Source organism: Polyodon spathula, chromosome 4 (genome assembly GCF_017654505.1).
Source record: "Polyodon spathula isolate WHYD16114869_AA chromosome 4, ASM1765450v1, whole genome shotgun sequence".
NCBI classification, from domain to species: Eukaryota; Metazoa; Chordata; class Actinopteri; order Acipenseriformes; family Polyodontidae; genus Polyodon; species Polyodon spathula.
This window is the reverse complement of record NC_054537.1, coordinates 80,869,007-80,891,904: the sequence shown is the minus strand read 5'-3', so window position 1 is coordinate 80,891,904 and position 22,898 is coordinate 80,869,007. Positions and strand designations below refer to the sequence as shown.

Genomic DNA, 22,898 nt, shown 5'->3' with positions numbered 1-22,898 from the left:
CCTAGCCAATGAGAATAACCAGTGGGAAGTTTGAATTCTGCCTTTGTGCAAAGAGAAGAGAAAGGCAGAACGCCTTTAACCTAGTGCTCCAGTACGTAAATACCTATGCAAAAGATTATGCTGAAACAAGGAATCGAAGCCTCAAGAAAATGTACAAATGCTGCTCTACGAATCAGAAACATCAACTTTCTACAAACAGAGATTAAGTATACCCACTCGTGTTCCTATAATAAGCTCCCCCTCTCTCTGGTCGGTGTGATATTGAGCATGCTTGTTAGTTTGGATGCCAATAAAATTCACCACGGATAATTTAAAGAATGCTTAGCAGAATACTTTGTTCTTGGTACCTTAGTTTTTAGTTTTGCATTAGATATTGATCGCTCATCGTAACATTTTTGCATGTAATATTAATTGTATAATTGTGTAACTTGCTTATTGTAATAGTCTTTGTGCCATGTTAGCTGTGTAATTGGCTGCATGTTTAATAAATTAATTGCTTGGACAAATTCTTAGGAGTATATTCATCCATGTGTATCAACCTTGAATAATTAACTGTATTTGATTATTTATACGAGCGGCTACAGAGCTTAACGTAGTGTGTAGACTTGGTGCGTTTTCAGAGGACGTATTGGAGAAAGGTTATGCATTATTGTGAAGCAGTTGTTGTTGTTTAATAATTGAAAGCCCGATTAAGAATAATAGCAAATCGACCTGTACCCCCCCACATTGTACTTTAGATGCATGATGAGGTGAAGTGTGTGGCTTCCTTATGGTCCACCCTGCTAACCTGACCTCATCATATCAGTTCCTCTTTCAGAGGGCGGTAACTTCCTTCTCCCTTTGAGATGCGGGACCAGAAGCCAAAACTATGAACACTAACATCATCCATACTCAAAACAACCACAAGCAGTATTGTAGTATGTACACAGTATGCTCTTAATATATTTATGGTCTACCTAGTGTACATATGATATACTAAAATGACCTTACTGCATTTTCAAAAGTGAAGTTAACGACAGTTTTCCAGTTTGTTTTCTGATTTAAATGTTGGATATAAGCCTTCAGACACACACCCACAAACATCTCGATTTAAGTTGTGTTTATAAAGCAGAAGATTAGTACCTTCATACAGCTTACTTTCATTTTATTCCAAATAGATGTAGCCAATGTTTTATGGTAAAGGTAATGAACTCACACAGTCTGTTATATGGGTCTGTGGCAAGGCAAGTGAATCATTAATGGTTAATTAAGCACAAGACACATTTTATAGAAAGAGATCCTTTGTTTAGCAGAGGAGGATTAAGTGAAGGTGAATGCCCAGCCTGAACAGGGGGAGAAAGTTACTAAAAGGTTAGTGTGACAGGGTAGTGTCATGGCCCAGACTGGCTACCGGCAGGAATTAGACCCAGAGACAGAAAGCTGCAGTTAAATTGTGTATGCGTACGTTTATTAAACACAAAAATAAACTGGAGTGAAATAAGTTTTAAACAAGAGTCACACACTTGTAGGCTTGGCATTAGACTTCACTATAACATTGCAAAACAATACAAAAATCACAGCACAAACACCCCCTACCCCCTACCCCCTACCCCCTACCCCCTACCCCCTACCACCAACAACACCAACACCAAAACTCCTTCAAAGGATTTATTTTATACATGTGGCCGCTCCCCAGTTAGCACCTATTACCTACTTGAGGAACGGCCACACCTGTGATTGCTGGCAGGGACAGATTTAACCCCATCCCTGCCAACCTTAAATTCCCAAACACACTATTTATAGCACTGCAGTAGCCAAAGCTTGGGGGTTTACGTTATATAATGTCTGTGGTGTTCATTCAAATCGTTCATTTTATTCTTGTGTTTTGTTTGTTTTTTTCAATAAAAGTATGCATCTGTGCTTAAACTGCAGCTATTGTGTTTCTGGGTCAGCTTCCAACCAGGAACCAGCCTTGGCCACAACACTACCCTTTCACAGGCTCCTGCGGGTGAACTTTTGGAGCTATAAAATGATACATATTTCCCATTTATTTAATAATGTGTAAGTAGATATTAAAAATAGAGGCAACAAATGGTGAAAGCCAGTCAACTGATAGTTGTAGTTTACACACATGGCAATGAGGGACAATAGGAAATACACCTATTCTGGGAGTAAAAGAGCAATTGTGGATATATAAAGCTAGCAGGAAACAACTTGGTTCCAAGATGAAACAGTGTAATTATTTTATATTGAATTAAAATCCACAGTATGCCATTTCTATGGCCTTTATGATTCTCATTCTCGTTAGACTGTCCACCTATAGCCACTGTCAAAATTAATAAGAAAACAAACAAAAAAACTATCACTTACTAAACAGGTTGGCATGAGAAACTTTGACAGGATTCTAGTTCCAACTGTCAAATTTTATAATTAAGATGTTTTTAGTACTACAGGGCCATTTTATGAAAATGGTATGTTTGCTAAAAATCATCTACATAAGACTGATGACACAAGCCCAAGGTTTTGTTTGCTAATGAATTTAAAGCCCTGGAATTGAATAGTCTGATATTGATGATTTATTCAATGTAACAATTGATAGATTTCATGCAATTGCTTTACAGTACATCTTAAAACGTGTTTAAAGTCGGAGGAAGTGTAGAGTATTATGTAAGAAGCATTACCAGAATTATTCCACTCTCTAAATTACTACAATTCAATATGACCCCTTCTCAGAAATGTCTGTGGATTAAATGTGAGAAGCCTTCTTGGGCAGGCTGGTTTGTAAGTCAGTCTGTCAGTTTATCATATTTTATTGCAGCTTCCTACCAAGTATGTCCCGTGGGACACCATGCAGGACATGTGCCAACTGGATCTGAACAATGCGATAGAGACAATAGTAACAGGGAAGAATTGTACATGTGGGGACGGGGGACCTGTGCATATTGTACATTGTCTTGGCACTTTAAACTGCAATGTATTATTGATATCTCTGCAAGGGACAAGTATGTTACCAGCAACTAATAACCCCATTATATAAGCAGAACAGTGTTGTGACAGCATTGGGCCTGATCCAAGAAGTACTGAGAGATGGCAAGTCATGATTTCCCATGATTGTACAGCATCCAGATCTTTTGTGGTCTCGACTGGGATTCACAAATGCTCAGGTTTTACTGTTTCCTGGGTGATCTTTGTATTTGTAGTCACTAATGTCCAGCTAAGTCTGTTGTAAAGGTGAGCAAGCCATATTTACTAGTTGACGGTATTTCTTCTTGTGCTTCTTCTTTCTCTCATTTCAGAAGGTAAGAAAAGGTGAAGCTTTAAAATTACCAACAGCAGAAATTGTGTCTTGTCTTTGTTTTGTCTTCATAGAGCTTTTGGATCCGAGAGTATGTTGTAGGAATATTTACAATACCTTATTTTTTATATCAGATATGAATCTTCCTTCATTTGATTATTGTAAGGATACTTTAAGCCAGGGCTGTCTAATGGAGGGCTCTTTAGCCATAGGATCAATGAGCTGCAGCATTTGTTTTGTTGAAGGATCTAATTTAAGGCTGCTAACAGGTACATAAATAATCCATGGACAAATTATTCTATTTGGTAGAAGATTATTGTCAAAACCTGGGTAGCAGATACATTCTGAAGCAGTATACTATTTTTTTTTGTTTCTAACAAGGGTTACAGTCTGAAAGGTTTACATTTTATTCAATGTGTGGTTGTGATTTTATGTCTTTAGTCAAAAAAGGTTAGACAGCTCCCCTTTAAGCAAATATAGAATTCAAATACATTTTCACTTTAATAAAAGAGTAGTGCAGCGCTCTACAGATAACATGACTTCGCTAATGCTGTGAACAAAAATAATTCTGCAAGTCTCTGTTAAGGTGCTTACAAGGCCTTTTTAAGAGCATGCAAGCAAACAAAACATTTTCTTGACCTAATTTTTAAAGATTAAAACTGGAATATCCTTCTCACCCATAGCTCCCTTTTTAAAAGGTTTATTCAGGTAATAATCAAAAGCAGCAAATATATGTACATTATATCTGTGTTTGGGAAAGACTGTTGGGAGAGATGAAACAGGATTTACTTTATATGTGGATTTACACTCTTATATATATTGTACACTAAATGAACATATTTTAAATGTCAATACTGTTGTAACGGCTCCTGACCTACTATACTTACAAATAGGATCATTTTCACCATGAAATCAAAGCATTGGGGGACTGTTTATCTTTTGGTGGCAAATTGCATAAGTCATAAGCTGCAGCTGATGCCTTCTAATTCTCATTGCTCATTGCTGAATTTCAGCCCAACACTTGGGGGAAAAAAAAAGAATAAATATGAATTGTGCTCCCCATGTCCAGCCTCATTATGGAAGTGCTCCCTGGAAGTAACAGTCCTGAAACTGGATTCAGCACAATTAATATTGCACGGGTGTGGTGGTTTTACTATTATTTCCTAGAATACTGCCTTTTATCTGTTTAGTTTACGATAGGGAATATAAGGTTGGAATTCCTTACACTGTACTGTATGTCAATTTGCTATGTTGCTTCACATATTACCAGAAATGCATTGATCTCTAAGCTTTATCTCCATATCAATTTCAACACTGCCCTGAACCTTCAACCTTTCATTTGTGAGGGTAGACTTGACTAGACTAAAGATAATAAATCTCGTTTCCTTTCTGAATTACCATATAATGCTTACTTTGATGGAAAAGGATGCAGTAGAATGGCCACAAATACCACCAGTTTTACAAAATTATTTTTGTTATTTACCATGTTTATATTACCAGTATTGCCACAAATATCTGCATAAGGTATTTGTTTAACATTCTCATTTGGTAGGTGAAGATAGCAATCGCTGAAGATGTATGTGAGCACCATGTTGTCTTGAAAGAGTGCTTGTAATTAAATGAGAGCAGAAAAGCAAGAAGCTTCTAGTGCACTATGCATTTATCAGATAAAGAGTGAGCTGTTATATTTGGATCAAAGAATGGATTTAAAATCCCCATTGCTGAGCTAGATCTTTGAAAGCAAGCTGGAGTACGAATGCTTTATTACTGGGCCATCCTTATAAAAAAAGTCAGGATTTCATTTTGTTAAAGCACATCCATTCATTTTCCATTATTGATAGTTTTAGTAGTATATCTAGGTGACAGCTTTATTCATTGTTTTTCCTGTCAACATGAGCTATTTAGATCAGTTCTCTTTATTGTTTTTTTTATATTTGAAAACACAAGTGGTAGAAACTTGGCTTAAAAAATCCTGTTATTTCTCATAGTTTTCAAAGCTTTTTTTGGATGTACACAAAAAAGTTTAAATGATAAAAAATTATTTATTTCAGTAAATTATATATACATACCAAATAAACTTGTGTGTGTGTGTGTGTGTGTGTGTGTGTGTGTGTGTGTGTGTGTATATATATATATATATATATATATATATATAGTGAGTCAGAGTATGTAACGCATAAAACATGTATCTAATTGTTTTGTTAACTGTTTGGTTATTTATCCCCTGCACCTGGTGGTTGTTGTAAATTGGAGCCAGGTGCAGTGTTTTTAAAGGAAGCAGCCAGTCTGTTCAGGGCTGCTGCTGTGTGAAGAGCCCAACTGTGTGTGTTATCAGTCGTATCGAAGGAAAAGGTACCGTGTGTTCTTTTTCTGTGTGGTTTTTCAGCTGGTAAACAGCTTAGCTGTCCGGTTTATTAGTGCTCAAAAAGGAGCTAGGTGTTTATTTTGTTTGTGTATCGTATTAAACACAAGTCATGCTAAAAAACTGATTCCTGGATACAGAATTGCAGCTTTGCTTTACTACATTAATGTAGAAGCAATAGCAGCAGAATGTTGGTTCTGAGAGTTAAGCATTTTTGTTTCCCCACAGAATCAAATGCATAGCTGATCTTTTCTTTTTGTCGCCATGGTGTGCAGTTCCCGTACAGTACAACTGTCACAGTGTGCTTCCAGTTTACCAGATGAAATAAAGGAACTCTTTATGCTAGGGCCTTGTATGCAGATTTGAAGGCTTGTCAAAGTGAATTTATCAGCTCTATCCAAATGTTAGATTCTGAATGACAGCTCGTCATGTAATTCTTATGCCATCCACACAACGAGAGAGCTGTCACGTTAATTCATTGTGAATGCTCAAATGACTGCTCTGTGTTAGCTGGTGCGATTGTGTCCATATAAAATACTCTTAAACATTGCAGACTCTCCAGTATTAAATGAGTAGACATAGACTTGATATACATGCAAGAATAAAAGTAGGACTATTTTGGAAGCAGCTTTTTGGCAATCTTAGTTCACATGTAGTTTTCTTTTAGGAAGAGGAATCGGCCTTCGAAATGCCAATCACCTTATTAATATTAAGATATGGGAGGGTATATTTAAATATATGAGCAAATATGCAGTTTGCTAAACCTCATATTCTCTTGACAATGGAGAGTTCAAGCTTCATGTAAATAATGTTCCCTTTTCGTGCCTTGGAATTCTGTGAATAAAATGTGGAACAGTGGTTTTATACAAATAGTATTTTTAATTGTGCATTTTGTAAGAACAGTATATAAGAACAGTATATAAGAACAGTTTATTTTGCTGACATGTCACATTACATGCTGACATTGTCTCAACTATACCTTAGCCTGGATAGTTTCTATATTTAATACATGATCTTTTCAGAGTTGCTAATTTTGTTTTCAAGGCTAATTCAACTTGTAGCATAGTTTAGTCCTATTATAAATGGTAATGTTGTTGAAAGACCAATATTTATAGACTTTTTTTGTAGAAAAAAAAGCAGTGCTTTAAATTTGTATGAACTTTATAACATTTTCAAGACATTTTATTACTAGTATAACTCTGCAGGCACTGCATAATAACAATAATAGTTAAAGCTGACATTTTTTAGTAAAAAAAAAAAAAAAGAGAAAAAATTGCTGGCAACTCTGATTTTTTTCTCGCATGCACTGCTCTTGTTATGTGGATTTGCTTGTTTTATATGAAGCTGAACACAATTTTAAAGCTAAATGCACTCTTTTAACTGAATCTGCATGTTCATTTTATAGCCAATCGTTATTGCTTATTAAATATGTCACCCATAGCTTGCAGATTAATTAAGAGTGTAAGTAGTGTGGTGTCATTGTGTGAACATCAGAATCTGTTTTAATTTGGTACCTAGTTTAACAATGAAGCTAATGTTAATTAAGAAACTCATTCATTAGACTACTTGGGGTTATTCTTAGTTATATTTTAATATTCTGTACAATGGGACCCTGCTAATGACAATTAATTAAATAAAAAATAAACTGGCTCACAAAAACTTTGAATGGGAAAGTGAACAGTCAAATACCATGTTAATTTGATTTTAGTTACTACTGTCTAACACAAATTGGTAATACATACACTGTACTTACACATGTAGTTGTGTAACAGCTGTGTGGAAACCCTTTAACTTCATGTATGGTTGCAACATGGAAGCATATAGCTTGGAAACTTTGTTAAACATTTCTCCTTGTGAGTTAATAAATACAACATCGGATGTACTTACGTTTTTAGTCATTACAAATTATGATTTTGTCCAACTAGTCTTCATATCTCTTACTGTATCTCTAGTTGAAACCATCCATCTAAGAGTATGTTAACTGATGTTTGCAAAACTGAGCTGAATAATTAAACTTCCATCAGTCAACAAACAATAGATTTTAGCTCTGATTAAAACTGTTAATTGGTGTTAATTTTCTTTTACTTGGAAAGTGTCTGTGTGTGGTGTTCTACTTTGAGGGTTGAGCCATGAAAGATGGTTGTACATTGCAGTTTACAACATTAAAACCAATTTTAAAATACTCTATTTTTCATACACAAACATCTCATACACAGTGCTTTTGTGTTGTATTACAGGTAAATAAGGTAAATGTAAAGCTACGATTCGCCTGTAAGGAATCAACTTCACAACAGCGTTAAGCAGCCAATTGAGTAAATTGAGCAGATAGTCCATACATCTTGTTCTGGCTTTAAAAAGATTACATACTTCCTCCCTTAAGGATGTGATTGACAATAATGGTTGTTTCCTTAAGAGACTGAAAGATGGTTCCAAGAAATTGGAGCTGAGAATGCAAAAGCCTTCATGCCAACTCATGTATTAATTTCTGGGCAGTTAATGTAATTGAATCAGTGGACCATAGATTATATCCTGAAGTTGTGTTTCCATTCTCAGCTGGGTTAAAAGAAGACAGCGTACTCTATGTTTATACATTTTACATTAAAATATGACAAGTCCAATTTGACCATTCTGCAGCAGCTTTGATTATGTACTTTATGAAAACACATTCAACATACAACTTGGTGTAATTAGCACCCCCTCTTGCCCATTCATAAACCCAAACTTAGTTACACTATTATTCTAAAATGTGTTATTTAGTGCTTGTTAGTTGCTTACACATCAACATAACTATATATATATATAACATATATGTGTATGTATATATAGTACATATTTACAGTATAGCACAGTGGTGTGATTTGCAAAATATTTTTATGGCAAATATTTGTGGCTTTATAGTATTTTCTTTAAATATAACTGTTACAGCATAAGCAAATAACTAAATAACAAATAAATAACAAAGTTCATATCGCAAGTGTTTTTCTTTCTTTTGTAGTATGTTTTGTAATTAGTTTTCTGTTAAGTTACAGAATCGCTGTTTAGCAGGTTTTTTATTCAGCCATTTTATGTTGTTATTAGGAGTGGAGGTGGAGGGCTTTCCTTTGAAAAGGGGTGGGACTGACAGTGATGTGAACCAATCACATGACAGACAGAGACTATTGCCCAGTGGTGTAAGGATGTGAGGGCAATAGTCTGTTGACGAGGACACTAACCAAAATTGTTAGTCTCCGGCCTTAAGCACTGACAATGACTGTGTGTGTGTATATATAATATATATATATATATATATATATATATATTATATATAGATATATGGCCCTATATATAAACTGGATTATAGCGTCGTCAGTATATGTCACATGAAGAGCTGTACACCAAAAAAACGATGAGAACAGCAGTATGAACATCAAAAACCTTTTCTGTTATTTATTTGTTATTTATTTCTTTACTTATACTGTATCAGCTATATTTAAACAAAATATATAAAGTCATATTTACTATCCAACCTTGCCTCACTTATTTTTTTGAGCCCCCTGTCCGTAACAATATATAGGACAGCATCATGTCAGTAACAAAAGGTCTTCCTCAGTTATTAATAATTATAGCCCCCTGTCAGTAACAACAGTCTTCCCTCAGGTCAATAATTTTCCACTACAGCACTCCACACACATATATATATATATATATATATATATATATATATGGATATATATATAATATAATATATATATATATATTAATTATGGTATGTATACCATATATTAAACCATACATATGCGTGTGTGTGTGTGTACGCATATATGCGTAACTCAGTTATTATTTGTAATATTAGATTGAAAAACCCAAACTAATTTGAATACATTTGAACTCATTTGGTCTCATGCAGACACTCCAATAGTGCTGGTTGTTTGTTGTTTTGACGAGTATAAATAATGGCGGGGGAGCGGGGTGGGGGACACACGATGGGCAAACAAGTAAACGCTAGTACTGTACATCGATTTCAGGTCAGCAAACAATCACAGCTATGTTAGGGGGAAAATTACCCAGCTAATTTAGCAAGGGCGAAAATGATCATGGAAAAGCGCATGTTTTTTTTTTTTTTTTAAAACTCAGGCCATACAGAATGGTTGATTCTGCAGACTTCAGAGCCTTGGTGAACGTTCTGGACCCACGGTAAAAAGCACCCAGCGGGAAACAATTTCGATGTTATAGTTCCACAGGTGTACAACACAGTCAAGGCTGAAGTGAAAGCTGAATTACAGACTAGTAAACAAGTGTTAACTTATAATGACGCTGGCATTTATTCACACATGCTGAGTTCAGAAAAAAACAAAACATGTTTAATACTAAAATGAAAATAAAGATTATTTATACTAAAATTTTAAAAATTACATTTAAAATCAATGTTTTTAGAGAATTTTAAATAGCCAATTTAGGTAAGGTTGTGTACTAAATATGCCAGTAACTTAGAACTCACTGCTGCATAGAATTCTCAGAGGAGTGCGTTTAGTTGCTGACCGTCGTATTTGTTTACATCGACGAGTTGGATTTCTTAAACTGAAAGCAAAGGTTTTTATGATGACTTTTGTATTTACAGTATCTTTTATTATTAATTATTATTAATGTATTATTAATGTATTAACAGACGCTTTTATCCAAAGCGACTTACAGAGACTAGGGGGTGAACTATGCATCAATAACTGCTGCTGCAGAGTCACTTACAGTACAATAGGACCTTTATTTTCCTTCGAAGAACGGAGCACAAGGAGGTTAAGTGACCCTCTCAGGGTTGCACAGTGAGTGAGTCAGTGGCTGAGCTCTTTTCTTTAACCACTGGATCATCTGTTTTGTGCAGTCACTTGGGCGCAATGCTAATAACATTCATACTTTGCTTGTTCAATGCAAGATGAATCCTGGTCAGGCTGAATTTTTGTTTAAAATTAAACAAGACAGTGAGGCACTTTAATTTGCACTTACTGTGAAACTGTTGTAGACTAGCACAGCTGGATGAATACACAATCTTTGGTTAAGAGAGCCCTAGTACTGAATAGCAGGGTGTGTTCAGGTCAGGATTAAGCTGTTCTTGTACAGCTATGAGGGGAAGTTCACATGGTGCTTGCTGGCACAGTGCCTGGTTTATGGTACTCTCCTGCTGTTAGCATCCTCAACTGGCAGAATACCCACATTGCAAGAAGGACATTCAATAAGTTAGAAAAATAGCTCCTAGTGCTCACACATTATTGCAATGAAGAGGTTTAAAATAACATAGCTGTTGTAGTTTGTGGTACAAACTGGTAACAATGGAAGAAGTCCATTTGAGACTCAGTTTTTTTGTACAAGGTAGGATTCATTAGGGGGAATAATGTATATTATAAAAAAGCAGACAGATAGGCTGCTCTGTGATTGGTCAATCACACATTCCACCTATTGAAAATGTAACAATATCTCCATGGATCGAGCATCCTCAGAAAATATTAATAAGAAATATTATTTTGATAACAGCTAGCGGTATGAGGAAAACTGAATGAAACGAGAACTCGACGAACCCATCTTATTAGAACAAAGCACACTCGCAACTGTTTAAAAAAAAATAGACGAGTCAGGGAAAAGATATGCAACACTAACATGCAATGAAAAAAAATCATGACTCCCACAGTCAAACAAACAAACCAGAAATCATGGAATGATACATGACAACTGTAATAATCCACTCTAACTGTACCTTCACTACAAAAATACATCTTGGAAATGCCAGAAAACCCACCCGCTTTTTTATTTACATCCTCAGCATCTCTCACAACATCACCTCCTACTCACTAGAGCAAATGCGTATAAATGACATTGGCTCAATGATTTCGAAGCTGAGCAAAGAGGCAGATAAAAAATAAGGCCTCCATCAGAAGCTACTGGCAAGCGAGCCATGAAGAAAGAAAGAAATGGCCCCATATCCTTACTGGCAGTGGCAACGAACCACCCAAATTCAAAAAGTCCTGTCCTGGAGCAAAAAATAAAAAAATAAAAAAGCAGAGGTGCTAACTCCTCCCTCTACACAAACATCTGCCCTCTATCAATAAAATTACAGCAACTGCATTTTTATCAACTGTTCTTAATAATCATTACTATTTGTTACTATTTGTAAAACAATAAATATAGTACCACACACACACACACGCACACGCACACCTGAACATACTTTTTTTAAAACAGCTGAATGACACACCAATGAATATGAGAGGTAAATAGTAGTAACAAAGTAACAAAAAGTAAATACTATAACACAAACTCATCTATTAACAAAAAATGAATCTATTAACAACAAAACAGCATACCTTAAATTGAAATTCAATGTACGTTAGGGTGCGCATGGTCTTTATTTGAACTGTGTACTTTTGCTCCACGGTTTATTTAAATACGTTTTACTTGAACTGGTCAAGCACAAAGTGCCAATCCTTCCCCTCAGCCTCGCCCACTTCCGTCGAGGAAATTGGGGCTCGCTCCTGCTGTCTGCCGACACGTTCAGCCAATCACAGCTAACTTTAGTTGGAACCCACAATTGACACTCAACAGAAGAGTTATGGATGGGGGCTCTGAGCTTTACAGAGCTGAAGTTAGTTACTTATTCCCGATTCGAGGACTGAAGTTAGTTACTGATTCGCACAGTTATGTATTGAATATTAGCTCACATTCTAAGGGTGAAATCACATAGACAGTCTGGATGTGCCACCTCAAGTAGGGTATCATTTTAAAGCTTGAGCATTTCTCTTCAACTTAAAGTAGATTGCAGAGTGACACAAGCAGGCATTCACAGGCTATTCCATGAAATACACAGACACACGCACACCCTTCTTTTCCTGTATATTAGCACACATTGTGAGGGCTTTGCCCCCTCAAGCTGGGTGTGATCTTGAAGGTTAAGCAATTGTCCTGTGAATAGAGTATGGTGCGTAATGGCATGTACAGTACTATTAAGTGCTATTTAGTATGAAAATTAGAGCATTTATTATGAATTGTAAGAAAAAAGGCCTGGTTTGATAGCAGATATTTAATTTAAAGTCACATGTAGTTTTGAATTAAGCATGAAATACAGTATGTGAAATATACTCATTTATAATAAATGTTTAAAAGTACAAAATCATTTAACTTATGAAATTATGTATTATGTTCTATGAATGAAATTTTACATGATGCAACAACACATGTTATCAAGCTGTAGCCTGGTACGTGCAATGCACCACATTTCTGGAAAATAAATTTCTCTAATGTTACTATAGAGTGTGTTGTTTACGTCAGTACTCACACCCATATATAAATTACATTAGACATTGCAGCTTTTGTTTTGTGATTTTGTTCAATTATCTGGAAGTCTTCCTTTAGGACATCATATAAAATCAAATTACTCTTTCTTTGTGTCATGGAGATAAAGTGGTTTCCACTGTTGACTGTTGCTGTGAAAAGTGTGTACCTAAAATAAAACATATTGTGTGTGTGTGTGTGTGTGTGTGTGTGTGTGTGTGTGAAGTACATTAAAATATAGATTTTGAATGTAGACTTTAATACACAGTCATAGAGAGTCGAAGAAATGCAACAAACATTTGTCCAAAGAAAACTAGTGGAAAAAAAACCCCCAAATCATAAATGAAAGTTCAGATAGCACAATTAGCAATGTGTGCTAACATACAGGAAAAGATGGGTGTGTGTGTGTGTGTGTATTTCACAGCATAGCCTGTGAATGCCTACTTGTGTCACTCTGCAATCTACTTTATGTTGAAGAGAAATGCTCAAGCTTTAAAATGATGCCCTACTTGAGGTGGCACATCCAGACTGTCTATGTGATTTCCCCCTTAGAATGTGAGCTAATATTCAATACATAACTGTACGAATAAGTAACTAACTTCAGACTTTAATCGGGAATAAGTAACTAACTTCGAATGATTGACACTTTGTGCTTGCACAGTTCAAATAAAACGTATTTAAATAAACTGTGGAACAAAAGTACACAGCTCAAATAAAGATCTTGACCACCCTAGCGTAAATTGAATTTCTATTTAAGGGAAGCTGTTTTGTTGTTAATAGATTTTTTTTTTTTTTTTTTGTTAATAGATGAGTTTGCATTATATTATTTACTTTTTGTTACTTTCACCTCACAAATAAAAATCATTATAAAATAGTGTAAGTGTCTAATCAGTTTTTTAGTAAGAAACGATGATAAATGCCATTTTATAATCGAATTATGATACTGCAGGGTGCTGTGCTGTGATGAAATATCACAACGGTGCAGGCTTAGTGGAGCTCCACCTACAGTGCTGGAGGGCCTCTAACCCATATCACAACACCCAGTCGTACCACAATTCTTAATTGACGATGCTGTAATGTTAGGATTTAATGTATGAATAAGAATGAAATGTGTCATTGCATTTGTTGATGTTTACAGTTCAATAATATGGACTTGTTAGTACACATTCACCTTAATTGCTTTTAATCTTGGTGTTTAAACTACTTCCTGAATTCAATATTTCCCATATTTTCTATTAACATACCAAAATGACTATTCAGATGAAGAGAAAAAGGAGTAAGTGGGGTCATGGTGTTATAGCTCACAGAAGTCATGCTCCACTGTATGTTTAAGTTTTTTTTTTATGTAAATTTATTTTCTTGTTTTGTAATGTAGTTCAAACTGTTTTATTTATTTATATTAAGTTTTGTACCTGAGCTGAGCTGTGCAAACTTATCTTTTTAGGATCAAAGAAGAAACAAAACCTCAGCCGCCACAGTAAGTAATCAATAACCTGAGAGTGCAGTTGGCTTTAAAACCTCTACCTTTGCTGTGTGCCCTGTGCTTCCTCTAGCTTCTTTGGTTATTAGGTGTGTTTCTAATACCTTACTAGGCTGCACCTTCGTGTGTCATCTGCTTCCTGACTGGCTTGTAAGAGAGCTGCCCGCAGCTGCTTACTTCATCCACATATTGGCTGGATGCGTTAACAATTTATGACGACCTGCCTGATCAATTGACGTTGCTGCAACGACTTTATATATATATATATATATATATATATATATATATATATATATATATATATATATATATTATTACTCTCTGTGTGTATGTCCCTTTTTTATATCCTTATTGGCTGACTTCTTACCACAGTTCTCATTCCCATTGGCTGTAGCTTTCCTGCCTGTTGATTATGACTGTGATTATGATTATATTTCTGATTATTATGATAGTACTGGATATGGTAACAGAACATTGAGCCCACAGCGACACACTTTCTTTGGTTGTTCAGTCACATTATTTGCTTATTTAAACAGGTGGTTTCCCTTTAGTGGGATCACTGAGCTGGTAAATAACGTTCTTCAGCCCCAGCAAAACCTGCAAAATGAAAAGGAGCCTGAGATGTAAGTAAGCTGTTCTTCATAGACTAATTATGGTCTCTTGTAGTGTTTAAACATACTGGAAAGTATGTTTAAAAAAATGACTTGATTAGTTACCCCCTACTGTATTGCTACCCTGTATGGGACACTAGACTATCTATGCATGTAGACTACATGGGTACATGGTGTTTATTTTAGTGTCTTTTTTTAAATACAAATGGGGTTTCCATCTCATTCATTAATATTATTATACTTGATTCCCTGGCATGGCTAATATGATTTACCATCACTTCCATGTGGCAGAGCTTCTGTTTGTGAGTTTCAAAATATACTGTGAGCACCAAATGTGTGATTTCGCTGTGCTAATTGCTTTCTTCCACAGAATGTTACATGTATTAGTAGAACTCAGCTCTTCTCAAGTTCAAGAACTTCCTTTTTCTAAGTGCCTGCTATTTGAAAATGAAAAACTATGCATTTACTATAGTAATATATCATATTAGGTTATCGGAATGGTGAAAATGTATGCATTGGAGGGTATTTCTCCTTTTTCTTCTATTTTTGCTTACAAAGCATTCAAGCAAAAGCTTTGAAAACTGTGCACAATCATTTAAAATACTTTTTAAGGGAGTTGAACTTGTTTGACTTTCATTTCAGAAAACAATTACACATTTTACACCTGCACAAAAGCTAAGACGCATTGTAAAAAAAAAGGAAAAGTATTCCTGCCAGTGCACATACATGATTTAATAAGGCTAGAGTTTCATGGTTTGGTTCCTGCTTGCCTTCGCAAATAGCCAGTGGAAAACCACCTGTACCATGAGAGCCTGGGGCCCTCACGGCTCGGTTGTGCCAGTGAAAAAGGGGTATAATGTTACCTTAGGTAAGGTAATCCAAGATTAGTGCTAATCGGAGTCTGTGAAACCAGATGTTAGAGGTGTTCAAAGCATTTACTCTCGACTTTAATAAACTCCTACTTTTTCAAAAACTACAACCAAGTAAATATGATCAGGTCCCATAAGAACTATAAAGTAGTTTGTCGCATAGTTTTGTAACATTAATAGGGATTTTATCTCTTCAAAAAATAGGAGTTAATTAAAGACTGGTTTGAAGATATACTCTTAACTTTGAAACATCTCTGATGAAACAAATCAAGCCACGTAGTACTTGTTTCCCCATAGGCATTTGCATCCCTTGGTGTTCTCTGTGCTGGACAATGTTCAATTCAAATCAAATATTCAGTTCTTCGCCAATCATCTGTCTCAGTTTTAGGATTGCAGGATGGCACAGCATGTGCTAATCGGAATTCTAACAAGAGACTCGCTCTGTCTGGAAACCAAAACATGGAACTATGGGAGTTTAGCTGTACAGTGATAAAAAGTGCAGCTAAAACAGGGTTGGGAAACTGGGGACTACATCTTTTTATAATATAAGCAGTATACAATGCAGTATTCTTTATTCTGTATATACGCAAAACACAGGTGTATATCAATGTGTGCTTGGTGCCAATATACTTAAACAATTCAGAATGTGGTGATATAAGGAAATGCTAGTCCGCCTGTCAGTACATAACACTTACTTTGTTACATGCACATACATATGGTGGATGTATGTCTTGGTGATCTTTTACGTCAGTTTTAAACAGGCTAATGATTGTATAGGTTATTACACTGAATTATTTCGGCCCTGAAAACATTAGTATTTTTGTCATGGAAAAGACAATAGTGAGTACTGCACAAATTGTGACTAGCCTGTGCAGCATTTCGAAATAGCCGAACAAGCAGCTTCAAGGTTAAAGTTTCTTAAAAGAAAAAAGAAATGAACTGTACACTTGAAATCCCTTTAAAAGAAACACATTTATATTTAGCCAACGTTTCGGTAACAGAGTACATTCAAAATAAACAAGAGGGGGATAAAGGTGAACAAACAAATATTTGTGAATTTTTCTGTTTCTCTGCTTTCTCAAAGCAAGACATTCCCAGTTTTACACACAATTCTGTATCCCCGCATGATTCCATTGCCTGTGCAGATGCAGTTTTTCAAAGCTGGATGTGGAAGCGCGATATTCCTGTGCCCGAGTCCTGCTGTTTTCTCAAGCACTGCCATTGAGTTCTGCTGCAGTTTGCAAACAATATTGAAAACAAGACCAAGCTAATTCTGTAGCAAAATAAAACGGAACATTTAACACCACTGATTTTCTACAGTACCCTCGGCCTCCTGCGTTGCTCAATACACAAAACCCTTGATTAAAAGTAACCTTATAAAACTGTATTTTTCTTTTAAAACACATTTTAATTTTATTACATGTAAATACTGTTCAGAAACACCAGGTTTTCACGTATAGCGATATTGATCTACGCAGGCGTCAAATCTAAGGGGATACAGAATTCTCTGGGGATACAGAAATCTGCATAACACCGGCCCGCCTCCCCTCATCCTACGGAGACCCACTACAGATGTTGCTGGTGCCGATTGCTGCCTCTTTTGTCTCTGTCGTTCTGACAAAGTGAGAGCCGGACTACCTGTCGTTTGGAGTGCCCATATACTAAAATAAATGGTGTGTAATGCTTGCAGCATTTCGAGTGCTATGATGACTGAAAAAAGCTCCCCTTATTCGTGAACATTATTATATTAGTGAATAGAGCGGTCACACCTTGCTCTTTGCGCGCAGTATGGGTTTCTCTTACCACGCAGTATTTCAGGTAATTTACCACCATTTAGTGTATGAGGTCCATGGTATCCAAGATATATAATGCCAAGTTTCCAATCTGCCACTGGGATTGAGTTGAAATCGATCCTGTTTATTTATTTCGGCAGATGGGCTATATCTGCACGATGTGAACTGGGACTCTGACAGTACAAGATTGAAATACAATGTACTGTGAGACGTCGATTCGAAGGAGGAAGTAAACAAATGAGTATCCAATGCAACGAGGCTAGATGTGGGTTTTTAACCACAGAATGTGGAAAAGAAATATATTTAGGCATATTAGAGAACTTCATTATGCTATCGTGAAAGTATTGAAGGTAGGCTGTGTAACGTTCCGTTGCCAATTGGATTGTGGACTGCAGATGGGACCGGCAGCAGCCCCAATTTTATATTAGAATCAAATTAGATTTTCACACTTTTATGGTGCAGATGGAAACATGTAATAATAAACTATTGAGGAGCACTTGAACTCTAATTGGCAATTACAATATGTTGTTCATATATCAGTTATAGAATATGAGGTTTTTAGATAACATGACTGTAGTCAGAATGGTTATTGTTGGTGTGTTTGTTAAAAGGTTGGGTCTCAAAAACAGTATTTTCCCACAACTGTCAAAACAAATAGGTTGCAAACGATGACTCTGAGAGGAGATGGAGATATTTAATGAATGTACAATATCAATTAATTGTATTTCATGTAAGAGTAATAACATGGTACAAAGCATAAGTGCAGGCTAGTCACACATTTTGGCTTGGTTATCATACCTGATTGGAATGTGGCCAGGTGGTGACTGATTGATTGGTTGTCAATCAACCCCTGGCCACATGGTATAAAAGAGACAAGGGAATGTATATTTATGAGAGAGTGTGTACAAGACTGGAGAGAACAAGATAGAAAGGGAAAGACAAAGACAATACAACGACACCCATTTCTTGGGTGTTGTATTGTACTTATAGTGTTTTGTTTATTTTGAAGAGTTTAAAATTTTTTATTTGTTCCTGTGTTGGTTTTGTTTTGTTAATAAAAGTGCGCTGAACTGAAGTCTCTGTGTTTGGATGTAGTATTTCAAAGGGCGCAGACCAGCCTTGATTGGGACTGCTTTACCACAGCCTTTTCACTTTGTGCAAATCCTTTGAGTCTAGAATAGGAGATTCCCTGAATCATAAAGACAGCTGGTCTGTTGTATCAAAAAGTAAAACAGTTATTAACCCTGTTATTTGATTTCACATTAACCGTAACGTCTTGAAAAGTCTCTGTGATTCCTTGTCTGTGTGGATAGGGTGCTGCCATGATAGGTAACACAGTATACAATTGTGGGTGTCAGTAAATGCCAAGTTTATCTCCTGAAACCAGTGTGTTTTAACACATTGATAACCCTTTCCATTTATCGAAAAAGGAGGCCTGTCAGTTTAGAAGTGACACCACAGCATGCAGTAAAAAGATAGTGCCAGTTAATAATTTAAAACCCCAATGACTGTTGTAAAATATATGAGGAGTGAACTCATTCTAATCTTGTCATTATGATGTCAGTGAGTGTTTCTTTTCTGGGTTACAGGGGATTGACGAGTCATAAGAATACTCACACATGAACACACACTCACAATGATGCAGCATCTTTGCAGCACTTCCTTCCACATTGGAGTTATGATACTGTAGGAAGCAGTCCTGGATTTTACTTTGCCATATAACGTAAAGGTGACTCTGAACCATTGTATCCCGCTCAAGCGGATGCAAATAACGTAACTTAAGCAACCTGTCACAAATATTATCTGCAGGATTGAGATTAATTTGTTTATTGTTTATAAACATGGCCCTGTATAGTACCATGTAGCTTGGTCACAAATGCAAATTAATACAAAAGGTGCAAAGGAAACTTGAAGCCAAGCTATTTATGTTTGGTGGTTAAACATTTGTAAGTGACCCTATTTAAAGATCCAGTCACTGCAGAAGTCCTACAGTCTTTGTCCATAGCGGAAGAAATTGGCAACCAAAACAGTTTTGTGATGGATTTGCACCCATTTGTAAACATTAATACATTGAAAATATACTGCATATAGGTCCAATAAACTATTTAGTTCAGTTAATTGCATTTTATTTATTAACAGTATGTTCCTTAGGATATTAAAGTCCCATACAAATTCAGTGTACTGTGCATTAACTTGGTTGTAATACTATGGCTTTTGTTTTGTAAGGGTATTCAAACATTATTGTTTTACTGATAAACCCTAGGAAACATGTAGTTTCCAGGACTCCTTTAAACACTAAATTGAGCCCACTATGTTTTTTTTTACCTTGGAGACAAAGGAGACCCGGTTTTAATGTTCACGTACCAACCTCTGGACTGTGTTTGGGATGGTGTGCCAGTCTTTGACTTTGTGTACAGTACTGATGAATTGTCATTTGTGGTGGTCTTTATAAAGTCCTGGCTTCCTAGCATAACTGTGTGCCAGATCATAGCGTTAGAAGGCCAGGCTGAGACCAGTAGATGGCAGTACAAGTTAAAAGAGGCTTTTTCACTGAGATCCTTCTGATTCTGTAAGCCAGTTACTGTTTCACATGGGAAGCATTTCGACTCCATGTGACATTTTCAAGTATGTTTTCTTGTCTGCATGGATCAAGTTCTAGCACATGGAAACCACATACTATACCCTGTGCCAGTGGCAGTGAGAGCGTACCTTCCTTTAGAAAATATGGTGTTTTAGGGACAGAAAATGATCATGATTTATGAGTATCTGAAGGCTCTGATGCCATGTGGCTGAAGTGTATGTGTGTATTTGAATTTGCCAAAAAGCAGGCAAGTTGGGGTTGCCACTGTTGTAAAATAATGAGATGTGGTAGATTTTAGACATATATATATATATATATATATATATATATATATATATATATATATATATATATATATATATATCCTATTTCTTTCATAATGTTTACCTCCAATTTTCATATAATAAAAAGGCCTCAAGTGTATTTCACAATGCTCTCTGAATTGGTTGTCTATGCGTATCCATCCATTAAAACATTTCTGTGACACCTTTGATCTTTTGATTGATTAATTCTACAAATCTTCTAGCTAAAAGTGGTTGAAGAGAAGGGGGTGCGAGTCACATATTGTTGATTAACAGTTTGTGCTTACGAATACACAGACAACTGTTGATTTGTCAATAAAACCACAGTCAGAATTGTTCAACAGACAAGCTAATGCCATTTAATTATGCAACAGTCATTTCAACAATTAGTTAATTATAGTTTTACATATTTCAAAAGTTAACAATTAGAAAAGGGTTTGCATTTTCAGTTGAGCATTTATTATTGTTAAAGAAAAGTTAATACAATTATGCATTAACATCATATATTTTTTTCATATATAAGTTTCCATAATTACAAATTCACTTCCACATAAACATCTCCCTTCTAATGTTTATTTAATATTTATTCTGGACAGGTTCAAGAACAAAAGCAATTTCATTATCAATTAGTAAATCTCCATCAATTACAGGGACTTTAGATTAATACTTTAGTTTTTGCAGTTCTTTAAGGAAGGCAGTATTCTCTCTGAATTTGCTAAGCACGATTACATGTGACAGTCTATTCTTTAAAGTGCTGGTGTCAGTAGATGGAGGGACAGAAATGGTTTATGTGCAGAATGTGACCAGTGTCTACCTGGCTGAAAGAAGGACAGAAATTACATAGGGTGACCCTCAGTGTATTTATGTGGTGTTAAATAAACAAAAACACTCAACAAAAAACATACTGTATGTTCTCTGTCATCAAACACAGGCACAACACATCATACTGAAATGTCGGTGTGTCAGAACGAGTAGGGAATTGTGCCGTAAACTTGTTTCTATGTCCAAATCAAGCTGTTTACTTCTGCATCACATAACATTTTATGTTGACCCACAAGTAGGTATGTTCCATGATCACAGTGATAGACTCAAAAGGATTAGTAGAGAAGTGTGCTATTTTGTCCTCTGATCACCTCCGTTCCTCTTCCCTCATCTCCGGCCCCTATGGTCCAGCTATAAATAACCTAAAAATATCCGGAATCTGATTCCAATCCAATAGAAATGGTTTCACGTTTCAGCCTTCTCTTTTTCAGATCTTAAGCTATACATTTCTAAAACCGTGCCTGCAATCCTAGTGTGTCTTTTTACTATTACTATCTAAAAGCTTTCTGTATACTTTATTTGCCACTATATCTACAGTGTAATATTCTACAATTATATTTCAGTTTAAAGTTGAACCACCTTATAATAATTCAAATTAATTTCTGATTAGTAAGTGTCCAGGGTTCGACAGTAGTCCCGGTGGCCCGGGGCCGGTAGAGAGCGCAGTTTGGCCGCTAGTTATGAAGCACCACAGGCCCGATAGGGCCGGTTACATTTAGCATACTATTGTAATATATATATATTTCGTTCATATGGCTTCCGTTTCATGAATCCAGGAAAATGGGCCTGTGTCGAAAAAGCTGAAAATTAATTTACAAACCATTTAAAAAAAACATAACTACGAACTAATCCTAACTTTACCGCTGCGCGTCATATTTGTAGTTAAGTCAGAATCTGATGCTACTTACCGAAGTGCTGTGTTGGGACTCGTTTCCGTGGTAAATCTTTTACAAGTCGGGTTTTCTACAACAAAACAATCAATAAGCCAAAACGAAAGCGCTGAAATCAATAAATCATAAAGTAACTATGAAAAAAAAAAAAAAAAAAAAATGATGACTAACATTTAGAGTGGAGGCTTCATTATGACAGTGAAAAAAAAGGTAACGTTTTGCCTTGTTTGGCGTCAGTTTCCCAGACTGGCATATAGAACAGCAGCTTTATTTGTTGTGAATTTAACATTTCGTTTACATCATATCCAGTCTCAAAGTAAGATGTCCCGGTCGACACCCAGATACACGATCGAATTGTCTAATGTTTTGATCTGGGATCCGATGTGTTCAGGTCAAAAACGCCATTCACAATCTTTCCAGGACTCGCTGGTATCACTCAGCAAGATTGGCGCTTACTTGGGAGAGGCTACAAAAGCGACAACGCTCTGAGAAGGATTGTTATTATTTTGTATTATGAATATTGTTTTAATAGTGTTTATTATTAGGATTATGGATGGGAATTTCAAATAGTTTCCTATTTGAATACACAGGGTGCAACATTTTTATGTATTCGATTACCCG

At 35.9% G+C, this 22,898-nt stretch overlaps 1 protein-coding gene across 13 annotated transcripts in view; it reads left to right on the top strand.

The window, feature by feature from the left end:
- Nucleotides 1-22,898, top strand: part of LOC121314924 (regulating synaptic membrane exocytosis protein 2-like) — a 247,534-nt gene that overhangs the window by 27,810 nt on the left and 196,826 nt on the right. For 10 of the 13 annotated variants that reach the window (XM_041248691.1, XM_041248680.1, XM_041248681.1 and 7 more), the window contains exons 2-3: nucleotides 14,374-14,406; nucleotides 14,946-15,032. The exons of the other annotated variants lie outside the window; for them this stretch is intronic. In XM_041248691.1, coding sequence (XP_041104625.1) covers nucleotides 14,374-14,406; nucleotides 14,946-15,032 — 120 coding nt within the window. The remainder of the gene's footprint in view (nucleotides 1-14,373; nucleotides 14,407-14,945; nucleotides 15,033-22,898) is intronic. 13 annotated transcript variants of the gene reach the window in all.